The 25819-nt window shown below is 47.6% G+C and overlaps 2 protein-coding genes across 2 annotated transcripts in view; both read right to left on the bottom strand.

The window, feature by feature from the left end:
• Window positions 1-191: 191 nt before the first annotated feature.
• On the bottom strand, window positions 192-18922 carry DKC1 (dyskeratosis congenita 1, dyskerin). Its single transcript, XM_015420494.1, has 15 exons — window positions 18907-18922; window positions 16261-16325; window positions 15396-15482; window positions 14803-14894; window positions 13575-13759; window positions 13375-13439; window positions 11663-11789; window positions 11038-11168; window positions 8908-9051; window positions 8066-8186; window positions 5793-5911; window positions 4841-4947; window positions 4385-4448; window positions 2107-2262; window positions 192-1187 (listed from the first exon to the last, which is right to left on the bottom strand). The coding sequence occupies exons 1-15, from the start codon at window positions 18920-18922 to the stop codon at window positions 1113-1115; spliced, it is 1554 nt and encodes a 517-aa protein (XP_015275980.1). The 3' UTR covers window positions 192-1112.
• Window positions 18923-24516: 5594 nt separating this feature from the next.
• Window positions 24517-25819, bottom strand: part of LOC107118202 (factor VIII intron 22 protein-like) — a 1723-nt gene continuing 420 nt past the window's right edge. The window contains exon 2 of the mRNA XM_015420493.1: window positions 24517-25817. Within this exon, the coding sequence (XP_015275979.1) occupies window positions 25215-25817 (603 nt within the window). The 3' untranslated portion in view covers window positions 24517-25214. The remainder of the gene's footprint in view (window positions 25818-25819) is intronic.

Below are 25819 nucleotides of genomic sequence, written 5' to 3'. Positions count from 1 at the left end.
TGGAACCCTAACAGGATATTTGACTGACCATGTTGTTTTGGCACCCTGGCAATCGGCAACTTGTGTCATTCTTTCAGCAAAAATATTCTCTTAAGTCAGACTTTGGGAAACTGAGCAACAAGATATGCAAAACGGTAGCAGAAACACACATTTGTATTTTTAATATAAAAAAGAACACTGCCTCCTTTTAAAACCAAACTTTGGTACTCTGCCAAGCAATGGGGGGGGGAATAGAGGGGCCTATATGACCCTAGCCCCAGACAGGGACTGCAGTGCTCAGAAGACAGCAACCTCTGCAGATAGGCAAAGGGGAATCCGTTTGCACTCCCTCCCCACCCCCTCTTCAGCCAGCAAAAGACCTCAAGTTTCCTCCTGCTTCTGTTCAGGGGCCAGAACTGGCCAATGAGCAAACTTTGTCCATTCATAGCTTCAGATTTCATTGCCAGCTGGTCCCAACAAGAACAGGAAGATACCAGACAAATGGACGAAGATGTCTGGGGCCAAAGAAAAGGGGAGCTAGCAGATAAAGGAAATGAGACCACAGCTATGTCATGACCAAAGCTTATGCTCTTTCTCACAAAAGGAGTTATTTGCTTTAAAAAAACAAAGGGAAAAAAGGAACCCTGAGAGGGAAATGTTTGGACTCAATTCATTAGAGAGTCAAAGCGTACAGGAAAGCATTAAAAATAATGGAGCTTCTGATCATTTGGACATCCAAAAGCCCCTCCTTTAAGCTCTTTGCCCCCACTAACAGGCAAAGTGGCCAAGGCCATCCAGCAGATATTAAAGACGAAAATGCAGAACGGGGAGGGGGAGAGAGCAGGGAGACTCTACAGGTGCTGTCAAATTCAAGTTTCCTTTTGTTCCACTCCCCACATACAGGAGGCCTCCCAAGTCCACAGCCATTCCTCCTCAGGAAACAGCACCGTCTGCCGGGTAGCTCTGCTGCCCCAATTCCTCCAGCTATCCTTACAACAGGACGGAGGGGGCTTGCCAGGTACACGATACATTTGAGCAGCCAAGTCTCTGCACGTTGAGCCGGTCTGCTGCTTCCTTTACGACCTTTCAGACTCCTCCTTCCCAAGATGGTCCAGGCTGCCTGCTCTAGCGGGTTACTCCGAACTCTCCTCCATTTCTTTTTGCTTCTTTTTCTTTTTCTTCTTCTTCTTTGCACTGGTGTCGCTGACCTGGGGAGGGGCAATCACAGCACATGCACAGCTGGCTCAAGACTACTGGCCAGCGGCTCTGCCAGCCTCTTGCTACAAATAACGAAGAACGTTTAAAAGCATGCCTTAATAATTAAGAACGTTTAAAAGCATGCCTTCCATTCGGTCTACAAAGGAGCCCCGCCCTGCCCCGCACACCCCTTACTACCAGAGCCAGGCAGACTTCAGGCTGGTTCATACAGGCTTGGTCTTCGCTTGGTGCCTGTCAGAAAGTGATGGCTTGCATATGTGAATGGGCCGCCAAAGGTAGAGAACATTCGTGCCACCTCAAAATCCAATGCCGTATCACGGGACCCAGTTCACACATTCAGGAACCATTTATAAAGGACAGCAGGGAAGGGCTATATATGTTTCCAGAAGGTATTTTGTTTTCAAGGGATCTGCCGTTCACAGAATGATAGCTCCGTGGATGGAGCCAGTCACAAAATGGTGGCTTGTACAAAAATTACTAGATCTCAGAGCAGGGCTGCAGGGCTTGGGTGGGAAAACGCAGCTGCTTCTGTTCTTGAAGAGGCAAACGGCAATGTTGATGCAGGCAAAAAAGACACATTCTCACACTTCTTTCCGGTCCGGAGCAAGATTGTGTGTGTGCATGTGTGGGCCTCTTTCTCATGGAAGACAGGGAGGAGAGAAGCTGCTGCAATAGCGTTAAAGAAAAGCAGCAGTAATGAAGGAGGGCCGGAGAGCTACTTTTAATACCTTGGAGAGTGACTGGTGTCTCACGAGTGACCTCCTTGCCCACTCCTGATGTAGTGGGACCAGGTGAAGCACATACACATGCCTGAACCAGCCCTTAGTAGCCTTGAACTGGGAATTCTCCCGTTTGTAACTGCTGGCATCAAGAGCTTCCTTCAACTGATTATGTAAGAAACAGTCGTACCACTTCAGTCACCTCACTGCTACTCTCGGCAGATTCCACCTTCCTCTTCTCCTTCTTTTTCTTCTTCTTCTTGATCTCCGCCTGTGGCTCTGGAGAAGCTGAGGGAGAAGAGGCTTCCTCTCCAGGTTCTCCGTCACTCTCCATCTCCCTCTTTCTCTAAGAGAAGGAAAAAACATCTGTCAGGCACACACTGTGGTCAGGACGGAAGAAACGTTTTAGGCAGTTCTAGAGGGGCACTGCTTTCACTGTACTCCTTTTCTTCAGATCATCTTCCCCTCCTTCGTACAGCTACAGAAACACCAAAGAACTTGCATCTTGTGCAAAAACATCTCCAGCGTATGACATCTGCTCTACTTCCAAGAACAGAAGACTATGACCGAACTCCAGAAGGGTTTCAAAGGTCATGTTGTAGGGATCAGTTACCAGCCCTGCAAAATGACATTTGAGAAGTGTACTCCTTCAGGGCAGAAGCTTAATGGTTATCACTGGGTTGCTCAAGCAGCATGCATTTCTTTATTCCTTAACAGGCTTGTCTGTGAACAGCTGGAGTAGCAGAGGCTAGCCCGAGACCCTCTTATGTACCTTTTTAACTGGAAGAGAAGCGACTGTCTGTACAAAAGCACTTCCGAATGTCTGGTAGCACTGTGGCTCTAAACACGCCCAATGACTTACCCAAACAAAATATTGCCAATGCCAAACACACAACACAAACTCTGGTGTTTTTTCCTGAAATACCAACAGGCTGTTGGAAGCTCTTTTAGGGACACAACTAATCCAAAGGCATTAATTAGCTGATGAACCCCTTCTCTTATGAAGAAAATGTGTATGCCTTCTCTCTGGAGAATTCCTCAAGTCAGCTCACAAAGCAAAATAAAAAGCCACACAATCATAAAAATGAGGTCAGATTGCTCAAAACAAGTCAGCATTAACATTCAGCAGCCTAAATTAATATTGATGGGGAAATCCTCAAGCTAGAAGCTGACCATAAAAACAGCTTTAAAGGATGGAATCCCACAGTTAAAAGCCTGGGTAAAGAAACCTAATGCTTTGGGGCCCCGCCGCTGTCAGTGGGTCAGTAATGGAAGTGGGGCTGGGAGATCCTCAAGAGGGAGGCATTCTAAAGCCAAGGTGCCACCACCAAAACAGCCCTGTGTCTGGTTGCCATTTGTGCCGCCTCTGCAGACAGGACACGGAGAACAAGGCTTGGGGGGGAGGATCGTCATACTGGACTCGATGGGAGCCGGCAGTAGGGGTGGGCAATATTTTTTAACCAGTATTTTTTCAGTGCGGGACAATTGGACCTGAAAAATTTGTGGGATTTCTGAAAAATCCCGGATCCCAGTACTGGTGAAGGTATTGGGATCTGGGATGTTTTTGGAAATCCCAAAAAATGTTCAGATCCAATAGACCCGAGAGAAAAATACCACTTGTTTTAAAAAAAGCCAACCCAATCCTGGGGCTGGGCTTCTCCTGCACGAGAAGCCAGTGCAAAACTGAGCCGGCAGGGAACAATCTGCTCCCTGGGGCTGGGCGTGCTTCTCATGCTGTCTGTCTTAAATTGGGCTGGCGGGAGAAGACAGCGCAAAGCCCAGCCTGCGGGCAGCAATCTGCTGCTGGTGGCACAGCAGGTCCCGGGGCTAACTTCTGCAGTTTAAAGGGACTTCGAACTTTAAAGGGACTGCAGTAGAAGCCCAACAAATAGCTGAGAGGTGGGAGCCTCTGTTTTTGTATCTATCTGGTAATTCCTGAATATATCTGGGATTTTTTTCCATAATTTTTTTTTCTGTTTTCCCAAGAAAGCCTGGATAACATTTGGGATGCCAAAATCTACCCCCCAAATATCAGTAAGGTATTTTTGGGGTAGATTTTCAGCTCAGGTAGATCTGAATGCACACCCCTAGCCGGTAGTCCTCCAAATAACTCTGCCCCCAAAGCCATCTAGGGCCAGAATTTTTAGTTGGGCCTGGAAAGAGACAGGCAGCCGGTGTTGATCTTTCAGCACAGGTGAGACACAATGTATCCCGCCCCCTACGTAATATTTTGGACCCACTGACCTCTCCAAAATATTTTCAGCCCACATACAGCGCATTACAGTAGTCTACCCTAGAAATGATGGGAGAACAGTTTACCATGGCCAGATTGTGCTTTCCAAGGAGTGATCCTACTTGGCATATCAGCTTGCAAGGCATGAAGACTCTTTCATCTCTATTCCACAGACTCATAGTAATACCAACTGTTAGTCCCATGAAAAAAGGAACAAGATGCTGAACAAACAAACCTTTGGTGCCCTCTCTGGCTCCGCTTGGACAACTTCCTGTTCTACCTCCTCCTTAGGGACAACCCTGGGAAGAAACGAGAACCTGGTTGGTGCCTTTCAGCTGCTACTCTTGTACACAGCACCTATTGACCTTCCTTCAACACCTCACTTTTATTTGAAAAAGAAGAAACCCCTGCACAGTCTGATGTACAGAAAGCTGGTAGCCACACCCAACCGCAATGGGGCAGGAAGCAGCTTCCCCCAGTTTCATTTAGCAGGCTGACTCCCTCTAGAGCCACTGAAGGAGGCTAAAAAGGGATAACTGCCTGCTCAGCTCACTCACAATGAGCAGCCCTTGCTCCCCCCCCATGCACGCCCAATGTCCTCACTAACACGATAGGCTTCAGAGGCCCAAAATGTCATATGGGGAATGGAGGGCCAAGGCGACAGCAGGCAGCAAGGAACAGCAGACATTACCTACTGTAGTCCACGTAGCCCTCTGCCCAGGATTGTGGAGTTTTGTCGTTCGGCTTGCCATGGTTATCCAACAGACCTTGCTTGATCATCATCTTTTTCTGAGATGCCTGGAGAGAGAGCAAGCGGAGGGACTGCTCAACACCACCAGCTGATGATGAACTGTTGCACCCAGGGGGACACTTGCCATAAAACTGGCATGTGAGGACTGGCAAACTGTTCTGCCAAATCTTACTACCCAGGTGGATTCTGGACGCAGCCCTCTGTTTTATTGCTTTGTGGTAAAGCAGCCCATTCTCACACCCGACGAGTTCCAGCTGCTCTGGCACTGCCTGCAAGAGCAGCCCCGAACATTGTCCCCGTCTCTGCAGTCACCAACGGAGAACAGATATCCTCTTGGAAAAGGACCCCCCAACCTTATCTTGCCCAGTGACTGGCAGCATCCCCAGTGTCAGCAGAAATTTATCCCAGCCTGCCCCGGGGCACTGAATCTGGTTCCCAAATCCTGCCTGCTCTGTCTGTACTGGAGCCATCAGTCTGGGGTGGTAGATGAGTGTCATCTCTGCACAGAGTGCTCAAGAAGTCTACAGTGACATCATGTGGCTCAGCACAGAGGGAAGACCCACAAGCAAAAGCTACAGCCAGGGCACCAACTAGTTTAACAGATAATGAGGCAGTCAAGACCTTGGTCTTGATAAAAAAAAAGAAAAGAAAAAAAGCCCAAAGCAGGAGTGGAGCCAGACACCCGGCATTTGACACAACAGTGATCAGCCAGCAGGCCAAGCAACGCCTTTAATGCAGCCTAAAACACTGGAGAAACCAGATGACTGATTAAGCTCCTGAAATCCAGATCACTTGAGACCCCCTGCCTCAGCAAACGAGCCAAAGACCTCCTTCTCTGTAATCTGCCACCCCAGCTGCAGGCAAGTTGGCCCAAACCACCCCCAAGACCCACCTTCGGGCCAAGCCCCCACTTGCGAGGATAAGTGTCCCTTTCCATGATCACACGCTTGATCTTCGCCACAACACCGTGGTCGCACGTGGAGATCACCGCAGTCGTCATGAGGGCAACGGCTGCCGGAAGAGGAGCAACGTCTGAAAGCAGTACAGCCTTCTGTATCGCCCAAACTCAGGCCATGTCCATGCAAGCAGCTATTTCAGCCTGACAAAACTTGGTCAATCCTCCACTAAACTGAGGGAAGAGCAAGCCTATGGGTTCTTCTACCTCTGTGTTACAGCAGGTCGTGCAAACACCAGAGTTTAGAAGCCACGAGAGGAAAAAACCCCTGCACTTCTGGGAAACCCTGCTTTAACAAGATAAAACGCATTTATAGCTTGGTTAAGATGCAGAATTACACGGTTTGGCACAGTTATGAAATTTCAATGATGAACAGCTTCAGTTTCCCACAAGCAAAGTTATAAATACACTCTCTACCAAGGCACTGGGCTGCAAACTCTTGCGCCCTGGGCGATCTTTACAGGTACGAATTAGTTTCTGCCATCTGGAAGACAGGAGACAAAAGCTGAAAGTATAAGAAAGGGTGCTGCGTGGACAGGAAGTTTCCACTGGGGAGAAAAGCAAGGCATAGAAACGACTAGGTGTAGAAAGTGTACCCCTGAACACATCTTCGTGGATTTTTTTAAAAAAGCGGAATAGGTGCAAATGTCCCCCCTGCCACCTTCATTACTTGTCTGTCATCAGAGACAGGCACTTTAGAGCAGTGTGTGATCAGACAGTTTCATTCTTCCTGGCTGAGCCAGAGCCCCACAGGAAGGGGCTCTGGCCCTGCTAGTTCTGCCCAGGCCCTGCCAGCAGCCCCAAGCCACCCCCTGAACCCCCAGCAGAACACTGTGAGGCTAGGAGGAGTCAGGAGGCCACAAAGCATCAAGACCCTAGAACAGGGACCTGGATGGGGCAGGAAGGGCAGAGCAGCAACACTCAGAGAATGGATAAACTTCATCATCACTTCACACACCCTCCAAGGGCAGGGGGGGGGCAGACGAAGCCCTGCCACCCAGGCAAGGATTTAATGGACTCCTCTTTGCACCCTCAGTCCATTGCCCTCCCCGCCCATTCAAAGCTTTCATACAGGCCCCGAGAAGGTAAGTCTGCTTGGTAGAAAGGTTAACTGCCCCTTTGCAGTTGCTCGTCAGGGACAGGCATCCACACCATTATTATTCACCAAACGCATTGGCCACTTTCCCACTCTGAAGGGCCATACAACAAGAAGCCATGAGTAACAGCAGTAGATAGGAGCTGCGGTGGCTCAAGTGGTTAAGACGCTGAACTGCAGGCTGTGGAAGGTCAGTAGTTCAGCAGTTCGAGACCCGGGTGCCGCATGACGGAGTGAGCTCCCGTCTCTGGTTCCAGCTCCTGCCAACCTAGCAGTTTGAAAGCAAGAAATTGCAAGTAGATAAATAGGGACCACTTCGGTGGGAAGGGAACAGCGTTCTGTGCGCCTTGGTGTTTAGTCATGCCGGCCACATGACCACGGAAACGTCTTCAGACAGCGCTGGCTCTTCGGCTTGGAAACGGAGATGAGCACCGCAACCCTAGAGTCGGATTCGACTGGCTTTCGAGCAAGGGAACCTTTACCTTTTACCTAACAGCAGTAGATACGCAATATGTTTGATCTACCACTAGGTGTCACTCCAGTGCCATCAGTGCTAGTCAGCTGCGCCACCAGAGCCACATTAAATGTTAAATCGCTGACATTTCCCGTGGAAACTGCTGTCCTTCCCAGTTCTGAACACAATTTGCACAGATGAAGAGGATGTTGACAGGAGAGCATTTTCAGTAGGGAGAGAAAGCTCTCAAGAGTCTTTAAGACACTCTTCGAGCAACTGAAGAACACAGCAAAAAAGGGGGAAAAAAAGATATTCCTCTGAACACAGATTCTCACCCTAACAGACTAGTGGTTCAGGCAACCCTTTCATGTAAGTATAGGACAGGCCCATCAGCTCATGAGTGGAGCCCCTGCTTTGAATGCAGGCAGCCCTAGGTTCAATCTCTGGAACCTTTAGCCTGAGGATCTAATATGGCAGGGCTGGGAAAGACCTTTCTGCCTAGAAGCTCCAGCTGGAACACAGCTCCGGGCTAGTGGAAACAATGAATGATCGGTGTGAAGCAGTTTCAGAGGGCACTCCTCGGAGAAGTGCCATTCCCATCCGAGTTCCCGCTAAAACACTGTGAGAGTCTAGAAGGAGAGGTGCCGGCTGACCTCTCACCTGTGCAGATGGCTTCTCCTTTTGTGGTGATGACAACTATCTCCTGGTTGAGCTCAATGCCGTCTTCGTAACGCAACAGACCAGGAAGCATGATCTTCGCACCGTAGCAAATAGCATTCACCTGAACGGGAGGGCAGAGGAGGAGACTTGAGCCACCCTTGAGCCTGCTTCAGCAGGGAGGGCAAGACATACATTAAATAAAGTCTATTCACTGTTGTCAGCTCCAGCAGATTTCCCTAAGCGGGTGGTCACTGTAACATCCTCTATTTCCACTGTTTTCAATTAACGTGCCCTTTGTTTGCCATGGATAATCATGTTGGTCTGCAGTAGATCTAGATTTAAATCCAATAGTGCCTAAGAGACCAACTAGATTTTGGGGGTATAAGCTTTCGAGAGGTGAAGCTCCCTTCATCAGACACAGACTCCCAAAAGCCTATACCCCAGAAAATCTTGCTGGTCTCTTAAGGTGCTACTACTGGATTCGAATCCAGCTCATGACCTTCTGTGTGACGGAAGCCAAGAACTGCACACCCCGACCAAGATGCTTGCTAGAAGAGCACCGTAACGAGACACTTCGCTGACACTCATGCCTTTGCCACGATTTATTTCTGCAAAGTAGCTAACTTGCAGCTCCCAACCCTTGTCACTGTAAATACCCCCCCCCGGTTCCGTAAGAGAATTCCTTCAGCAACAAACAGCAACACCGAACCAATGATATGAAAGGCAGACACAGTATTTGACTTCTCCAGCCTGAAAGCACCTCCCAGTCAATTTCCTTAATGAAAACATGATAAGCCTGCAAGACACTGAGATGCCACCAACAGGAGGTTCCGGGCACTCACCGCACTGTCTTTCATAACCAGCCGCTTGTGGGACGTCAGCAGCTTCTCCAAGGGGAAGATCACCCTCCGGAGGTAAGTCTCGTCTTTGTTGTTGTCGTACTGCCACTGAGCATCCAGCACATCATGCATGGTCACCAAATGGTCCTAGAAGCAAACAGTCATTAGAGCTTCTGAGAGATCCAATGGAAGTATGGTATGTGTGTGTGTGTACACTTAGCACATCACCATAAAACAGCAGGCTAGGAACTTGGGCAGGGGCAAATATGAACACACACACTTAAGCCAATGTGCACAGGAGAGTCAACTGCAACAGGCTAATGACTCACATTAATTAAAATGAAGATCCCATCCTGCCTTTCTTCCACCACACCAGAGCAGGAGGTACTCCAGAAGACCTTGGGAGGCACTGCCTTTGTATCTGGAGACAGCACCCACTCAGAAAGAGCTGCTTCCATAATACGAAGGTGTTTTGGTTGGAACCTCCTAACTAGGGATGGGCATGAACTGGGAAAATGCAGTTTGGTTCATAGCTGAACCACGAACCAAACCACGAGCTATGGGGAACAGCTTGCTCCCCTGCCGTTCAGCTGTTATGGGCCATCTTGGACAGTCCCTTTAAACTTTAAAGGGACTGTGGGAGACAGCTAAAAAACAGCTGATCCATCTCCCGACCAGTCAGCTGTTTTGGGCTGCACAAAAGAGACTGACGCTGGCTGGTGGAGAGACTTCTCTCTACAGCCTCAGCTGTATTGGGCTCCCTTGTGCAGCCGCTTTAAGCAAGCCTGTCTAAAGGGACCGCAGGAGAGCCCAGAGCAGCTGACCAGTGGGGACACTGTTCCCTGCCAACTCAGCTGTTTTTCAGGCTGTCTTGTGCAGTCCCTTTATAAGGGGACGGCACAAGAGAGCCCAAAACAGCTGAGCTGCTTTTGCAGGGAACAGAAAGCAGGGATTTAAAGGGAGTTAATTTAAACCCCTGCTTTCTACTCCATCCGTGAACCACCATGAACCACCACAAACGGCTTTAAAAGTAAGTGGAAATTCATGATGGTAGACATGTCATGAACTTCTGTTTGCAAACCCCGAACAGGGCAAAATTCGTGATAAATTTTGCTTCATGGTTCACTTAATGTCCTTCCATACTCATAACGTTCTGCAGAACATTGCAACATTTTGAGATTGGTCACAGCACCTCCCCCATGGCAGCCATTTTGTAACTGGCCATATCCACCTCATGGCAGCCATTTTGTTGTGCCTACTACCTGCTCTAAAAAAATTTCCAATGTGCCCCCAGGTTCAACAAGGTTGATCTATGGTATCTTCCCATAGCTCCCCAAAAACTGCAAGGGAAATAAACCTTCATAAGAAAAGAGTCACTAGTTCATGAACGGTGAGCATCGGTGGCTGTCATCTCTTCTCCTGCCCACAGAACTACTGCAGGCTTCATAATTCCAACCCTCCTTGCCAAAGGGGTAAGTGGTGCAAGCACAGCAGAGGATGGCGATGACCTAACTGCTCTCTACTAGAGTCACGGGGTTTCAGTGGAAGTCTGCTGCTGCCTGGGTTTCTTTCAGGTGAGCCAGTTTGGTGTAGTGGTTCAGTGCACAGACTCTGATCTGGGAGAACTGGGTTTGATTCCCCATTCCTCCACTTGCACCTGGCTGGATGACCTTGGGCAAGCCATAGTTCTGATAAGAGCTGTTCTCGAAAAGGAGCAGTTTCTGTCAAGAGCTCTCTCAGCCCCACCTACCTCACAGAGTGTCTGTTGTGGGGAGGGGAAGGGAAAAGAGTTTGTAAGCTGCTCTGAAACACCTTTGGGTAGTGAAGGGCGGGGTATAAATCCAATCTCCTCTTCTCTCTCTCTTCTCCTTCTTTCATCCTTTAGCTATATCCATCTTTAGGTATAGCCAAGGAGCCCATGCAATTGATCTCAATAGGCTGTCAGGCAACTGTGTGGGCAAGAAGAGAGGAAGCTGGCAAGAATGTAAACTCCCTACCTTCCTCACTTCCCAACTACATGCTGTCCCAAAGTTTAATTACCAGACCAGGGGACATAGCCCTGGACTGAACTCAACACTTTGGATGGAGACAACCTTGGGCTTCAAAGACATGCTGGCCCCTTCTACAACGTACCTTTTCTCCCATGACCCCAGAGCGGACTCGCCGGAGCTCCTGCATCTGCCCTCCGACACCCAGCAATAAGCCCAGGTGGACGCACAGGGTTCGGATGTAGGTGCCAGCTTCACAGCTCACCCAGAAGATACCTGAGAACAGGGTACGAAGGAAAAGCAGATGGCCAAGTCAAAGAGTCCTGTTGTTTTTGCAAAGACCCCAATCCCAGCAAGATGCGCCTACAAGAGCCATCAGCATTGGGTGATAGATGGGAGTCATCTTTGCACAGCGTGCTATTGTCATCTATTTTACATCATTTGGCTCAGGGGGGGAAATGCTCAAAGAAATTAACAAAAAGCTTGTATCTGGAAGCCTAGCTAAGCTTAAAGGACCCAGGGTGAGACTTTCAGATTTTAAGCTAATAATAATTATTATTATTATAACCACGTAGAGCCTCCTGCCCAGTCTTGAATGGGAAGAGTCATTTACCAAGCTCTACAAGCTCATCCAAGGGCTGACTTTGAAATATGTTTTTTTTTTTAAAACTATGATTTTAGACACATGCCTGCTGACCAGCAGTAAAAGGAAGTAACTGTCCATCTCCCCCATCTTCACTTCAAAACAGCGGGTTGGTCATTCTCCTTACCCAATCTTCTTTCAGGATCATATTCGACCAATTTGCTCTCATAGATGGTTCGGACTCTCAGCTGCCTCTTCACTGCCGCGATGAGGGGGGGCCGCTGGAAGAGGGCCCCTGTCAGTGTTTCTATTGCCTACATGTGGGAACAAGACCAATGAGCAACCTGCCAATGCTACACAGTTCCCCAAAACACAACAAGACCATTTTTACCACTGCCAGCTAACATCCAGGCTCATAAACTAATCTGACTACTTTCTAGACAGGAAAGTGCTTCCCTCTGAGGCATCAAAAAGACAAGACAAGGCTGCCTGAAACCCTGAACAGAGGTCAAATTAAGCAAACCCAGTTCTACAAACACCAGCTTAAGAACCACGTTATTATGCAGGCAGCCTTATCTCTTCCACACTGTCTAACCAGCTTTCTTGTTCCTAGAGGCCACTGCACCAAGTCTGTTGTGACTCCCTGAGAGCTGCTGGGGTTACAAATGAGGCCTTCGGGAATTAGCAAGGAGAGAAGTTCCATGGATTCTGCCAGTGGTCAGAATGCACTGTTCATCCAGGGGGAGGCAGAGGCCCAAGAGAAAGGTCCTCAGTTCTGCTTTCTACCTCCTCCCTGCAAGCAGCGACACCCATATAACTGACAGCAGAATGCTGGAAGGTGGCTGGAGGCTACAACAGCACCAGAAGCCTAGAACAGGGATCCAGATGCTGCGGACAGGGCGGAATGGTGGCCCTCAGTGAATGGATAAAACAGCACCGTCACTCTGCATGTGACACAGGCCCAGAAAGCCTTTCCATGACTTTGCAGACAGGCCTCCAACTGTGTCCTACAAAACCCCAGAATCAGAGCACCCCCACAGCAAAAGACAACCTCAAAGCAAAGAATCTGAATTGCGATTCGCGCAATACCAAATATGAAACTAGAGTTTAATCTAAATATATGTCCTAAGGAAAGCTTATTCACTATAGGCCACTAAGTCTGGATTCCACATATCCCCAAATATATGTTGTTCTCCTAAGGAAAGCTTATTCACTACAGGCCACTAAGTCTGGATTCCACATATCCCTGTGCAAGGATGGGTGGTGGTGGGAAAGTGCCGTACAGTTGCAGCTGACGTGGCAACCCCATAGGGCTTCCAAGGCAAGAGAAACAGAGGCGGTTTGCCATTCCCCGCCCCTGCATAGCAACCCTGGACTGCCTTGGTGGTCTCCCATCCAAGTATTAACCAGGCCTGACCCTACTTAGCCTCCAAAATGGGATCGGGCTAGCCTGGGCCGTCCAGGTCAGAGTTTCCATACCTGATGCTGAGTTTTACTTCTCAGAATTACTGTTTAAAACTACACCCGAGTTCCCAGTTCCCACAGGGAGGTCTGGATTCTCTACTGGCCCCTCCTACTACCTCGTTGGGAAGCGAAACTACAGGCATTTGAAAGGGCTCAACCACAGCAAGTTCTGAGCGGTCTGATTTCTGCAGCTTGACATAATGTCAGTACACACAGCGTCCGCTATAACTTTATTAACTTTATCTTATAGCCACTCCTAAGACACTCAGACGCATTTCTAACCCTCTCACACGAACTGATTAACCTGCACCAACCGCCGCCCCCAAATAAATTTAGTATGCCTTTGGGTCATCGACGGTAGTTTGAGTTCATGTTTACACCTACGCATAGTGAGCGGGCAAATGAAGCTCAATTCCCTGCCTTGCAGAGACTTACCCTTGAAAGCTGAACCTCACTCTCAATTGCATTGTGCAGCCGAACGATTCCCACATACTCTTTGCCTGGAAGACGACAAAAGAGTAGTCAGGAGGGGCCACTAGAATTTTACTATTCCACCACCATGTGGGTCATCAAGCTGTTTCAGCGTCTAATGATACACTTCCTTCCTTTGAAAAGAGATAAAGCAGATGACACACCTGCGTTTTGCTGAGACTTCACCAAGCGTGTTGCTCGCTCGATGCATACAATCAGACACCCTGTCACTTTGGGGTCCAGTGTGCCGCTATGTCCGGTCTTCTCAACTCGAAGGATGCGGCGGATCCAGGCCACCACCTCGTGGGAAGAAGGGTTGGAGGGTTTATCCAGATTGATGAAGCCCGTCCTAGGACAAAACCGTAGTGAATGGTACCAATCAGATCTGTAGACGTATCTTACAGCCCAAGGCCTGTAATACCAGCAGCCAAGGATTTCAGACAGGTTTGTGACACTAGTTTTGCACAAAGGGTTCAATGCTGGACTTCTGGCGGATCGGCCAGCTTGCTGTTTTGTGCCCGGCCTGCTTCTAGCCTGTCGAACAGCAAGCGAACATTTCCCACAACCCTTTAAAAGAGAAACACTGATTGATAAACACATTAATTAAAGCCGCTAATGAGCCCAGTTCCGTTGTGCATCTGGAATGCTCCGCAACCAGCATGCAGTGATAACTATCTGTCCCCAGAGGCCAAAAACAGGTTGCTGCAGAAGCTGAAAGGAGGACACGGTATACCACAAGGAATTCAGTAGCACCTTAAAAACTAACAAAATTTGTGGCAGGGTATGAGCTTTGGAAAGCTCAGTTCTTTAAAGTGCTACTGGACTCTTGCTCTTTTCCACTGCTGCAGACAGACTAACATGACTAGTCATCTTAGATGGTATACTATCAGTACCAGTAGATTATATGGCACAGCAGCCTCTGAGCCACTGTCCCAAATGCTAGTCTTCTTGAGATGTAGCTGACAACAAAGGAAGAAAATAAAGAGTCAGGGACCTTTCCACTGTGCCCAGCTCCAGCTGGAAGGCCCCCCCCCATCTGCAACTGTTGCTGAAACTAGAGGGAAATGAGAAAGCAGCCAAGTATTCCCCTGCAAGGATCCAGGCCTAAGAATTGCCTCTCCAATCATTAAATTTATATATTAAACTTTGCAACCTGCATTGGGAGCTCCCATCTTTGGCTGAAAAGCAGGATAAGTAACTTTAAAACAGCGAGAATGAAATATAATGTCGTTAGTGCTTTTCCCCCCAGCATCCCCAAGCCAGGCACTCCGATAGAAAATACACTATTTCCTGCATTGATGGAGACTGAAGTAATTCTACATCGTAGTGCAGGAACAGTAACAGAAAAATCACCTGGGGTGGGGAATATACTGAACTTCCTTGGGACCTTACCTTACATACTCAGCAATGTCTCTTTTTAGAGGATTAGAGCCAGAAGGAAGGGGCGTGTAGTGTGCCGTCCTCACATTCAGCTTGTCAAAGTTCTACAAAACCCAAAGCAGACAAAAAGCACTTATACACTGCTATGTAGCCTTTTGTAGAAGACAGGGCATAGCACTGAAACCTCCCCCTTCTTTTTACAACCATACAGGTTTCAGATTCTCTCTGCCAGCAAGGAGGTTTAGTTTTTACCTAGTGAAAGGTTGACATTTCATGAGCGATGAGGGAGTCTGCACTAAGCTACAAGTAGCTTAACCCTTTTCAAAAACTACAAAGCCACCGTATTTTTGAATATGTAGATATATCTGAGCAATAAAATTTGTTTTTAAAAACAAAACAAAACTACAAAGCCACCAAAGACTTGGCTCTCCACCAGGAGTCACAATTTTTCTTTGCTAGCAAAATCAAGGATATAAATATATAAAGTTTTGAAAACTGCCTGGAACTTGACTCTGAATCAGTAACTGCATCACCTGCCCACTTTCCCCATAAAACAGTCAACATTAAGTTCCGTAAATGAACAGTCTACTCTGTACGCTCTTTACCTTGAGAAGCAACGGCCACTGTGATGTGTCCAGCTGAGCCACTCTGGATTCAGGCTTGATAAGGAATTCTTCTGTGCACTGTATATCCTGGGGGTAAATGAGCATGTAGATTAATAGTTGGGATTCGTGTACAAAAATGCCAGGTGCTTCTCTTGCAAACAACATTTCTTCGTGACTATTTACCTCTAAAAGGGCTGAAGCACCAGCCAGTGATATACAAATTTCTCAGCAGTGCAATACAGTTATGTACAGGACACCACAATTCCAAGCAAGATCTCCTTTTTGTACTGTACGATCGTAAGAGTACTTAGAAGAAAATCTTACAAAGCAGAAGGGCTTGTAAGTGTAAAGGTGTTTAGGGTCGTAGATCTCATTTGTCAGGAAACTTGGAAGCTACTGTACACTGAAAGTCCACAAAGAGTAAATAAATATTAAAGGCTTCAATTTTCAAGTTTCTTTACTGTGCCACAAAATGAAAAATGGGGCATACTATATAGGGCCACAGAGGAGCATAATAATCAGTGGCTCAAATATGCTGCCAAGTTTGAGCTCCTACCAATAAAAGCAAGCCGCAGTTTAGGGCTGCCTGTCAGCTCTGCTTTCCTGTTCCTATGGAGCAAGAGCCCCTGGAGAAAGAATAAAGGCTATTCAAACCACAGTCTCTGACTGTGGCTCACTGGCTGATATGTTAATGATATATTAATTGCCAATGATACACCACCAATGCTCATATTTGAACTCTGCAGAAATGTAGCATCAGCTCAGGAAGAACACAATCAACTAAACAACATTTTTATCTGCCACCATATACAGGGTATGGAGTTTATTTGCAAACCAAATATGCTAAACAATCACGGAAACTCACAGCAACATCTTCATCCGGCAAATATTTCTTTTCTTTTTTCTTCTTGTGTTTCTTAGAAACAGAGCCTAAATAAAGACAGATTACAGTCAGAAATCTCCAGAGGAAATTGTCATTAGAATTGCTTAGAATGGCTTGTAAGTGTAAAGGTGTTTAGGGTCATAGATCTCATTTGTCAGGAAACTCGGAAGCTACTGTACACTGAGAGTCCACAAAGAGTAAATAAATATTAAATACTTCAATTTTCAAGTTTCTTTACTGTGCCACAAAATGAAAAATGGGGCATACTATATAGGGCCACAGAGGAGCATAATAATCAGTGGCTCAAATATGCTGCCAAGTTTGAGCTTCTACCAATAAAAGCAAGCCGCAGTTTAGGGCTGCCTGTCAGCTCTGCTTTCCTGTTCCTATGGAGCAAGAGCCCCTGGAGAAAGAATAAAGGCTATTCAAACCACAGTCTCTGACTGTGGCTCACTGGCTGATATGTTAATGATATATTAATTGCCAATGATACACCATCAATGCTCATATTTGAACTCTGCAGAAATGTAGCATCAGCTCAGGAAGAACACAATCAACTAAACAACATTTTTATCTGCCACCATATACAGGGTATGGAGTTTATTTGCAAACCAAATATGCTAAACAATCACGGAAACTCACAGCAACATCTTCATCCGGCAAATATTTCTTTTCTTTTTTCTTCTTGTGTTTCTTAGAAACAGAGCCTAAATAAAGACAGATTACAGTCAGAAATCTCCAGAGGAAATTGTCATTAGAATTGCTTAGAAATCAACTTGGCAATACTACTGAGGTACACTTAAATGAGAAGTACAATTAATGTTTCTTAGAGCTTACTAAAAGAAGAGTAGGTTATTTTACCACACTTTTCTCTACCTTAAGGAGTCTCAAAGCGGCTTACAATTGCCTTCCCCTCCTCTCCCTACAATAGGCACCCTGTGAAGTAGGTGGGGCTGAGTGAGTTCTGAGAGAAAGTGGCCCAAGGTCACCCAGCAGGCTCCATGCGGAGGAGTGGGGAATCGAACCCAGTTCTCCGGATTACAGTCCACCACTCTTAACCACTGAACCATGCTGTCTCTCAGTTTACTAAAAAGTGCCCAAGACAAAACTGCTTATCAGCACAGTAAAAGAGATAACTCGTGAAAAGACTGCACAGGAGATTAGGGCTATCAATAGCAAAACGGTCTTTCAACAGTGATTTAATAACACTCCCTTTCAACAGCACCTCTTTCTCGCCTTTGTTACTCCCACTTAATTTTAAAAGTTGGAACATACTCAGCAGCTCCATCTACCTTATAAAAGGTACCCAGCAGGAATCGTAAGTTTCATGGTGATAGTGAAAACCGCCAGGACATACTGCACCAAATACTGATGTGACTGAGAAGGCTCTTCCTTATAACACCCCTAACAAATGCCAAACTAGCCTACTTTGAAGAATGCATCCTACCTGTGCAGGTTTCACAAGCAACAAGCAGCCCTCACCTGTTCAGTCACTGCTGGCTCTACTTTTCTCTCCAAGTGCAAGCACCCATCTTCTATTATTTCACCAAGATAGCCAAACTGACAATATTTCAAGCCGCGAGGGAGAAAGAAACCAAGGTGAAAGCGTGGGTCCCACAATGCCAGCAGTGAAGCGATAGCAGGCCAGGCCCTGCAGAAAGCAACCCCTGCCGCCCACGTGCGGCTGAGACCACGTGGAGCGAAGAAAGACTCTCTGGCTAAGCAGGCACCAGTACAGACGTTACCACAGCTGGGTAAGCCCCTTAACGAGGTATTCATGCAGAACTTTCACACACAGATAGCACATCGTCTGTGTAGAGCCTCGCAGAGGATAGCAACCCCTGCCGCCCACGTGCGGCTGAGACCACGTGGAGCAAAGAAAGAATCTCTGGCTAAACAGGCACCAGTACAGAAGTTACCACAGCTGGGTAAGCCCCTTAACCAGGTATTCATGCAGAACTTGCACACACAGATAGCACAACGTCTGTGTAGAGCCTCGCAGAGGATAGCGGTGACTACCTTGCATAAATAAAAATGTATTTCCCCCCTGGTCGCGTTGCTGTGATTCTCTGCACACGAAACGACAACCCCATACACGTAATAGCATATAAAAAGCTCTCCACAGCCAAGGAGCGATTCTGGCTGCAAGATGAAGACCCGTCCCCAAGCAGGAGACACTCTGGAAAAGCCACCATCCCGTCCTCCCATCAGGCTCCTCCTCTGGGAGATCCCCCACCGGCGAAGACTTTCAGAGCAACGAGGATCTTGTCTCCTAAACGCTCCTTTTTCGAACCCTCGCCAGATAAAGGGGCTGCCTCTGAACACACACACACAAGGCATTCTCCCACCCCACCCCCAAACGCACTGGGGAGTAACTCCTAAAACCGTCGCAACCTAAGCATGAAATCCCTGCAGGACTGAGTCCCCCTCCACCCCCTGCCCCAGCCTCACGCAAGGCACCTTTACGTACTTATGCACTAATCGCTCTGGGCCTCTAGCCCTCTCTTTGGAATCGAGCCGCGCGGGAAAAGGAGAGGTCGCCGAGAGGGGGCGGAGGGCCGCACTCCGTCTCCGAGGGGCTGCAGCCAGCTTGGCCCTGCACACGCGCGCGCGAGGAGAGAGACCCACCTGCCTCCCCCGCCATCTTGCCCGCGCCACGCGCTGCCTCACGCGCGCCCTCCCGCCAGCCTGCTCGGACCGGAAAGGCGCTCCCCGCCCCTTCCTCCTCCCCACAAGCACCGCGCGGGAGTCTCTGAATGGGCGGGGAAAGCACCGTCGAGAAAGGAAAGGGGGAGGCGCTAGGGGCTAACGCACGGCGGTGGTTCTTTGGTGTCGCTTAGTTGTGAATGGCGACAGTCCTCTTTGCCGCGCTCATTATAAAAAAAGGGAAACCGATCACGTGCAGTAGGATCCTTGTCTAGCCTGAGCTGGTTTATTGTTAACTTTAAAAAAAAAAAAACAACACGTATAATCCAGCATTTCCATTCGAGAATACAAGCAGCGGTGTGCCAGTATGTGCGTACTTCTACGAAATCACGTTGTGCAAGTATTTAGTTTAAAACAATATAATACACTTCCCCCCAATATATGTTCATGCATTTGATGAAACGGGCATGGGACAGCGAAAGTTTATTCCACGGGTCAGGAAAGACTCCTGTCGGTTTTGTTGCAACACTTTTAGCACGCAACACAACTGCCCTGCATATCACCAGGAACAGGCAGCCTGAACCCCAGAAATAGGAAGAAAGGCAGAAGGGCGGGGGAACAACGGGCACAAGAAGGCTACTGTCAAGGTTCCCATCCCGACTCCCACCACAATCCTTGTTCCGGGACAAAACTTGATTCCGTTTCCCAGTCTGCTTTCTAGTAAAGTAAAGGTTCCCTTGCTCGAAAGCCAGTCGAGTCCGACTCTAGGGTTGCGGTGCTCATCTCCGTTTCAAAGCCGAAGAGCCAGCGCTGTCCGAAGACGTTTCCGTGGTCATGTGGCCGGCATGACTAAACACCGAGGCGCACGGAACGCTGTTACCTTCCCACCGAAGTGGTACCTACTTATCTACTTGCAATTTCTTGCTTTCGAACTGCTAGGTTGGCAGGAGCTGGAACTAGAGATGGGAGCTCACCCCGTCTTGCGGCACACTCGGGTCTTGAACTGCTGAACTTCCACAGCCTGCAGTTCAGCGTCTTAACCACTTGAGCCACCGCAGCTCCCTGCTTTCTAGTACCCAGAGTTAAAAAGGAGTCCAGCAGCGCTCCACTTTGCTGCTACAGAGAATCTTGGGTTTTCCTCAGGGACGGCCAAAGGACAGAACTAACACCACTACCCAGGCGTCCCCACCTGCTATGCCCAATTTAATATGGAGATTCAAGTTGGGTGTAGCCTTTTTTCTGTCCATGGACAATGTCTGCGTTTCCCAACTGCTGTCTCGCAATTTACTGAAATACTCTGCATGTCAGTCAAAATACCTTGCAGACTTCCACTCCCAGGTCAGATTTCGGAAGTTAAGCAGGGTCGGCTTTGCAGACTTCCACTCCCAGGCTAGCTCCATCCGGTCAGATTTCGGAAGCTAAGCAGGGTCGGCCCTGGCTAGTATTTGGATGGGCGACCCTCCGAGGCAGATGCCAGAGGCAGGCAATAGGCAAAACCACCTCTGAAAATGGCTCCTGCATTAAAAACAAATCCAGCTTGCCACCTAGAGCTAGAACTTCTGGCTGCCAGAAAATCTTAGGTTCTCCTGGCTATTCTATACACACTGTCCTATGATAATTCATTAATTACTCCCTTGGTAAAAAGGGATCTTCTAAACTGGAGCACAGTGGCATTTGTTCAGCTAGCTTTTTCTATCTCTATACCAGAAAGCTGACTCCTAACCAGAGGCAAGATTCAGCTCTGATTCGCTGATTCGGCATTCTTAAACTGAGCCAAGTCCTTTTCAAATTAGAGTGGGAGAAGGAAGAAAAAAAAATCCTGTTGCCTGCTGCGAAGAAATGCATTTTTTCTTTGAAGGTTTGAAGTGAGCCAAAACTTTCGAGCTGAGTTTTAATCTTGTTCTCCCTCTGGGCAGAGAACAGGCAGGAAAAGGAGGACAGCAGTCCAATTGCTTTGCAGTTTACTTTCATACAAATGCTAATAGATCTAACAGGAGAGATAAAGGGTGGGTCAAATTCTCCCCCTTCTCCAAACAGGAATCAGAGAGTTGGAGGACTAGAAAAGCTCCAGGAATACTATCCAGGAAGAAGCTGCAGGAAACACTTCACTAACCTGGCCAGTGGGTGGGGAAAAGAGAAGTGATAAAAACTCCTTGCAGGGAGGAGCTCTCTTTTCCTTGGGTGCTGCTGGATCCATGAAAGCAGACAAAACTCTTACCTGAGAAGGCAGCCATTGACCATGTGCTCACCTGAAGAGCTGGGAGAGAGCTGCAAGGTAATTGATACTCTGTAGAGATTTGTAACTTCCTAAAGCTAAAGAGCATATTTTAACAACTGGTAGGGCATGTATAGAGAGGGGGAACAGAGGATTTGCATTTTATCTATTTCTTTTGGAATCCCTTGCTCAATCTGGTGTTGTGCTAAAAGTATGCTTGTGAACATTTTTTTAAAATAAATACTTTGTGACTCTTGAAGCTGGTAGTGGTTTACTGTACCACATATATCGCCACCATCTCAGACAAGCTATTTTAAAAGAAGTGGCAGGCAGCTGACAAGCAGCTATTCCTCCAAAGGCATGCAAGGCAATAAACCGTCTCCATGGTAACCAGGCGCTGGGCAGCAAGAGACACAGAGGCAAGGCCTCAGATCGTGGAAGGGAAACTGGGAGTCCTGACCCTCCCAGTGGGCAATGCTTACAAAGGTCAGATGGTGGTGGTGGGCTACCCAAGCAAGAAAAGCCTCTCCAGATGTGGGCAAAACCTTGGAGGGCAGGGTGGAATAGGGCCTGCAGACCAGAGCAGGCCCGTTCAACCACACCTGGACTTTGGAAAGAATGCTTATAGCTTAGAGTTCAGAGGAAAGAATGCTTATAGAGTTCAGAAAACCAATTTGTTTGGTGTAGTGGTTAGAGGCACGGACTCTAATCTGAGAGAATCGGGTTTGAGTCCCCACTCCTCCACATACAGCTGCTGGTGTGACCTTGGGTCAGTCGTGGCTCTCTCAGAGCTGTTCTCTCAGCCCCACCTACCTCACAGGGTCTGTTGTAGGGAAGGAAAAGGAGATTGTAAGCTGCTCTGAGATTCCTTTGGAGAGTGAAGGGCAAGGTATAAATCCAGTCTCTTCTCTTTTCTACGAGAAAGTAAATTCCACTGGGATTTACTCCCTGGTAAGTGCAGACAGCCTTCACCTGGGTGGCCCAGGCTAGCCTGATCGCAATCTAAGCAGGGTCCGCCCTGCTTTGTATATGGACGAGAGACCACCATGGAAGTCCAGGGTTGGTATGCAGAGGCAGGCATTGGCAAACCACCTCTAAATGTCCCCTGCCTTAAAAACCCTATGAGGGTGTTTAAGTTGGCTGTAATTTGATGGCAGTTCGAAAGCAAGAACTGCAAGCAGATAAATAGGTACCACTTCGGTGGGAAGGTAACAGCGTTCCGTGTGCCTTGGTGTTTAGTCATGCCGGCCACATGACCACGGAAACGTCTTCGGACAGCGCTGGCTCTTTGGCTTTGAAACGGAGATGAGCACCGCAACCCTAGAGTCGGATTCGACTGGTTTTCGAGCAAGGGGAACCTTTACCTTTAATTTGATGGCACTTTCCATCGCCACCAAGTGTACATAGGATTATAGCCTCTAGTGATCACATCTCCTAGCTTTAACTCCAGGATGCAGCTCCTCCAGAGCGGACGAAGAGAGGTCCTCTGAACACAATGAACATTTCCCAAATAACCTAACTGGTCCTTTCTTTCTTTTCTATTACTGTTCATTCGACCCAGTGGTTCCGAACAGCCGCTGAGAGTTCATGTTTAAACACCTTAATGGAAAGCTACCCACGTAATGGGACCTCCCCAGCAGAATGAGAGTTTGTGCAGTTGTTTTAGAATGTTTCCATGTTTCTACAATGGCAGCCCAAAATCTAGCAACCTTATACGTAACCCGTCCACCTACATTGCTCAGTAGCCTAGAAGTCTCCACAGCTGGAGAAGCAGAGTCCTTACTAAGGAGGGTGAGAATCAGCTCCTAAACTTTAAAAATTCATGGCAGCTTAAAAGTACAAGGTCAATGAATTCAATGCAATTAAGGTTACAATTACCTGTTCCCTCGGAATACAGAATACCAGCATATCTACATGTCAAGACTGCAGATCGTAGAGCGTTGAGACGTGCCAGTATAAAAGTGCATCTATGTTTCAGACTGTTAGATCACAAAAATACATTGGGATGCTAAACTGGTAGGGGAATGCCAACCATGAAGACTTGAACAAACTCTTCTTGACCTTATTGCTGTAGTTTTATAATCCAGATATTCCAGATTAATTTCAATCAGATGTTTTAGCTCATCGACATTTACTGTCTAGAACTCGAGCAATAGTACTATTCAACTACACGGCCTCCAAAAACTGCAGCACCTTGGGAATTCCAGCATTAAAATGGCTGTGCAAATAATATTCAAAACAGACTCTGAAAGTGCCTTTGATATACAACTAAGCAGGACTATGGGGAGGGGGAGACTAGAGGGAAATAATTACAGCAGGCCCATGGAACAGGGCAAGTTATGACATTTATTTTCATGTGTCTTGAGTTGATACGAAGGGTAAAAGCCCAGAGGGAATCTTTGCCTGACAGCCTAAAGCTACTCCAGAGAACCCTGTTACTGTTGTCCGTTTCTACTCTACAGCCGGTCTCAGGTTAACAGAAGCACTGGTTTAAAGTGTTTAAGTCATTTTAAGTAAATCAGTAAAATGTCACTAAAAATGTGATCCTAAAAGATACTTAGACATCCCCTGACATAAATGGAACATATTTCCAAGGCAGTATATGTGAGAGATCAAGCTATAAGGAAGAGTGAGGTGGTTCCATGAGCGTAAAGAACTCCCTCAGTCACATTAAAAACAAGATAATGTGGAGGGTATATATACACATGGGTGGGGTGCACTGAATCTTCTCCACCTTTTCAGCCCGCATTTCTAGTCAGTTGGGACAGTTCTACGTTTAAACACACACAACTTTCATGTCTACTTTGGCCTTTATCACAATTAAGCAATAGGAGATAACTCTAAAAATTCACAACAAGGGAAGTACAGAGAAAAGGTATATTTTACTGTGCTGAAAATGCAGTAACTGAATTGTAGCAGTACTTACCTGTACACCACTACCTGCAACCAGTAGTTTTATTCTCTGAAACTTAAAAAAATGAGCAAGAAACCTGGTTCAGTCCGCAACCAGTAGTTTTATTCTACTCTGAAACTAAAAAAAATGAGCAAGAAACCTGGTTCAGTACGTTTCTGAGGTTAGTATCCTTAAGTTGTGAGTGTAGTTACTGAATAGTAAAGCTACAATCTTAAGTTTACTTAGCATGGTGCTACTAAGCATGTTTACTCAGAAGTCACAGAGGGAGTTGCTTCTTAAGGCTGCAAAGTATTACAGACACAACACCAGTAAGTTTCATTGGGTAAACATGTTTAGGATTTCATTTGTGAAGGCATTGAGTTATTTTTCTTCTGCTTCAACAAGCTTATTTTCATCTGTCCATTCTAATCAGTGAAACAGTGTTCAGTTAATGCTGCTGTAATACAGAAAACAATAGGGGTAAAGTAGGAATTTTTCAAGCAAGAAACCCTGACAAAGAACCTAGTGCAAAAGAAAACAGCGGTACATTTTTCAGATTTGTTTTTAATGGGAAAAACTTTTGAAGGTCCCATTTTGGCCACTTTAAAATTATTTACATATGTTATCTTTGAACAAATGAAGTGCACAAGAAACAGGCAGATGTGATTCCTGACATTAAGGATGTTTACCCAAAGTTTTCTAAATAAATAAATATATACATCTACCCCAAAGTTGATAGTGTGATAACCCGGTATGACCATGTTTCCAAAGAGAAAATATACATAAGATATAAAAATTACAACAAGATACAAGAATCACATGTGACTAAAGGATGTGTCTTCTGGAGGCAAAAAGGAAATGCTGGCTGAAGGACAATACTAAGGGTTCTGATGTGGTTCTTTCAAGTCCTTAACCATTGGCATAATAGGCAAAGAGGGTGTAATAGATTCAGGAGGGGAGGGGCGAGTAGGAGCATGAAGAGTCTGTAGCATTCAGGTACAGAGGGAAGGCAAAACCACTATGGCAAGCTGGCTGGCGGGGCCAAGGGAAGCACTACTCCTTAGGATCAGCTCTGACTAGCAAACTTCCTTGAACGCCATCCATACCTAAAAACAAGACCTTGCCCCACAGTCACAGGGGCAGTGTCAACATCCCCACGCTCAGAAAGGGACGTGTCACTCATCAGAATCCCTGGCCGGAGGGGCTGATCATCTCTTGCACGACCAAATGGACGAGGTGGTTCTGCTCGGCATTAAGCAGCGGCCACAGCTCCTTCTGCAGCACCTTGAGCGCCTCCAGGTCTTTCTCCTGGCAGGCCATGACCGCCGACTGCAGCAGCAGGAAGAGCTCGGGCGGCAGGTACCCAGGCGAGGCATCCAGGGCTTCCCAGGAGTACTTCTCGAGGGTCTGCGCGTGCTCAGGCAGAAGTTTGGAGGGCGGCGGCTGGAGCAGGAGGAGGAGGAGGACGCGGGTCACCTCGCAGTGGAGCAGCTCGTCGAGGAAGGCGCCGGGCGGGAGGCTAGCGGGAGACGACGAGGAGGAGGAGGAGGCTGGGGCCGCTGCCGCCGGTCCGGCCAGTCCAGCGCCGCCTTGGACCAGCAGCTGGGCCTGCGTGAGCACAGCCAGGGCGCCGTCGTGGTCTCTGCAGAGCAGCAGGCAGGAGGCGACGTCGCGCAGGCAGCGCACGGCTTCCAGGGGCAGGTGGGCGGCAGCCAGGAGGTCGGCGGCGCGCAGGAGAGCCGGCACGGCCTGGCCGGGCTCGGAGGCGGCGCGCAGCTCGTTGCCCA

The sequence above is a fragment of the Gekko japonicus genome, unplaced genomic scaffold, assembly GCF_001447785.1.
Source record: "Gekko japonicus isolate JY-2015 unplaced genomic scaffold, Gekko_japonicus_V1.1 scaffold507, whole genome shotgun sequence".
Lineage (NCBI taxonomy): Eukaryota > Metazoa > Chordata > Lepidosauria > Squamata > Gekkonidae > Gekko > Gekko japonicus.
This window is presented reverse-complemented; position numbering and strand designations above follow the sequence as displayed.

What these genes read in the sequence shown, in the direction of transcription:
- DKC1 (XM_015420494.1), bottom strand. An exon ending in AGGAGAAGCCATCTGCACAG is followed by an intron (nt 5,912 to 8,065) that starts GTGAGAGGTCAG and finishes CTCTTCCGGCAG; the next exon opens with CCGTTGCCCTCATGACGACT. An exon ending in GGCTACGTGGACTACAGTAG is followed by an intron (nt 4,449 to 4,840) that starts GTAATGTCTGCT and finishes GTTTCTTCCCAG; the next exon opens with GGTTGTCCCTAAGGAGGAGG.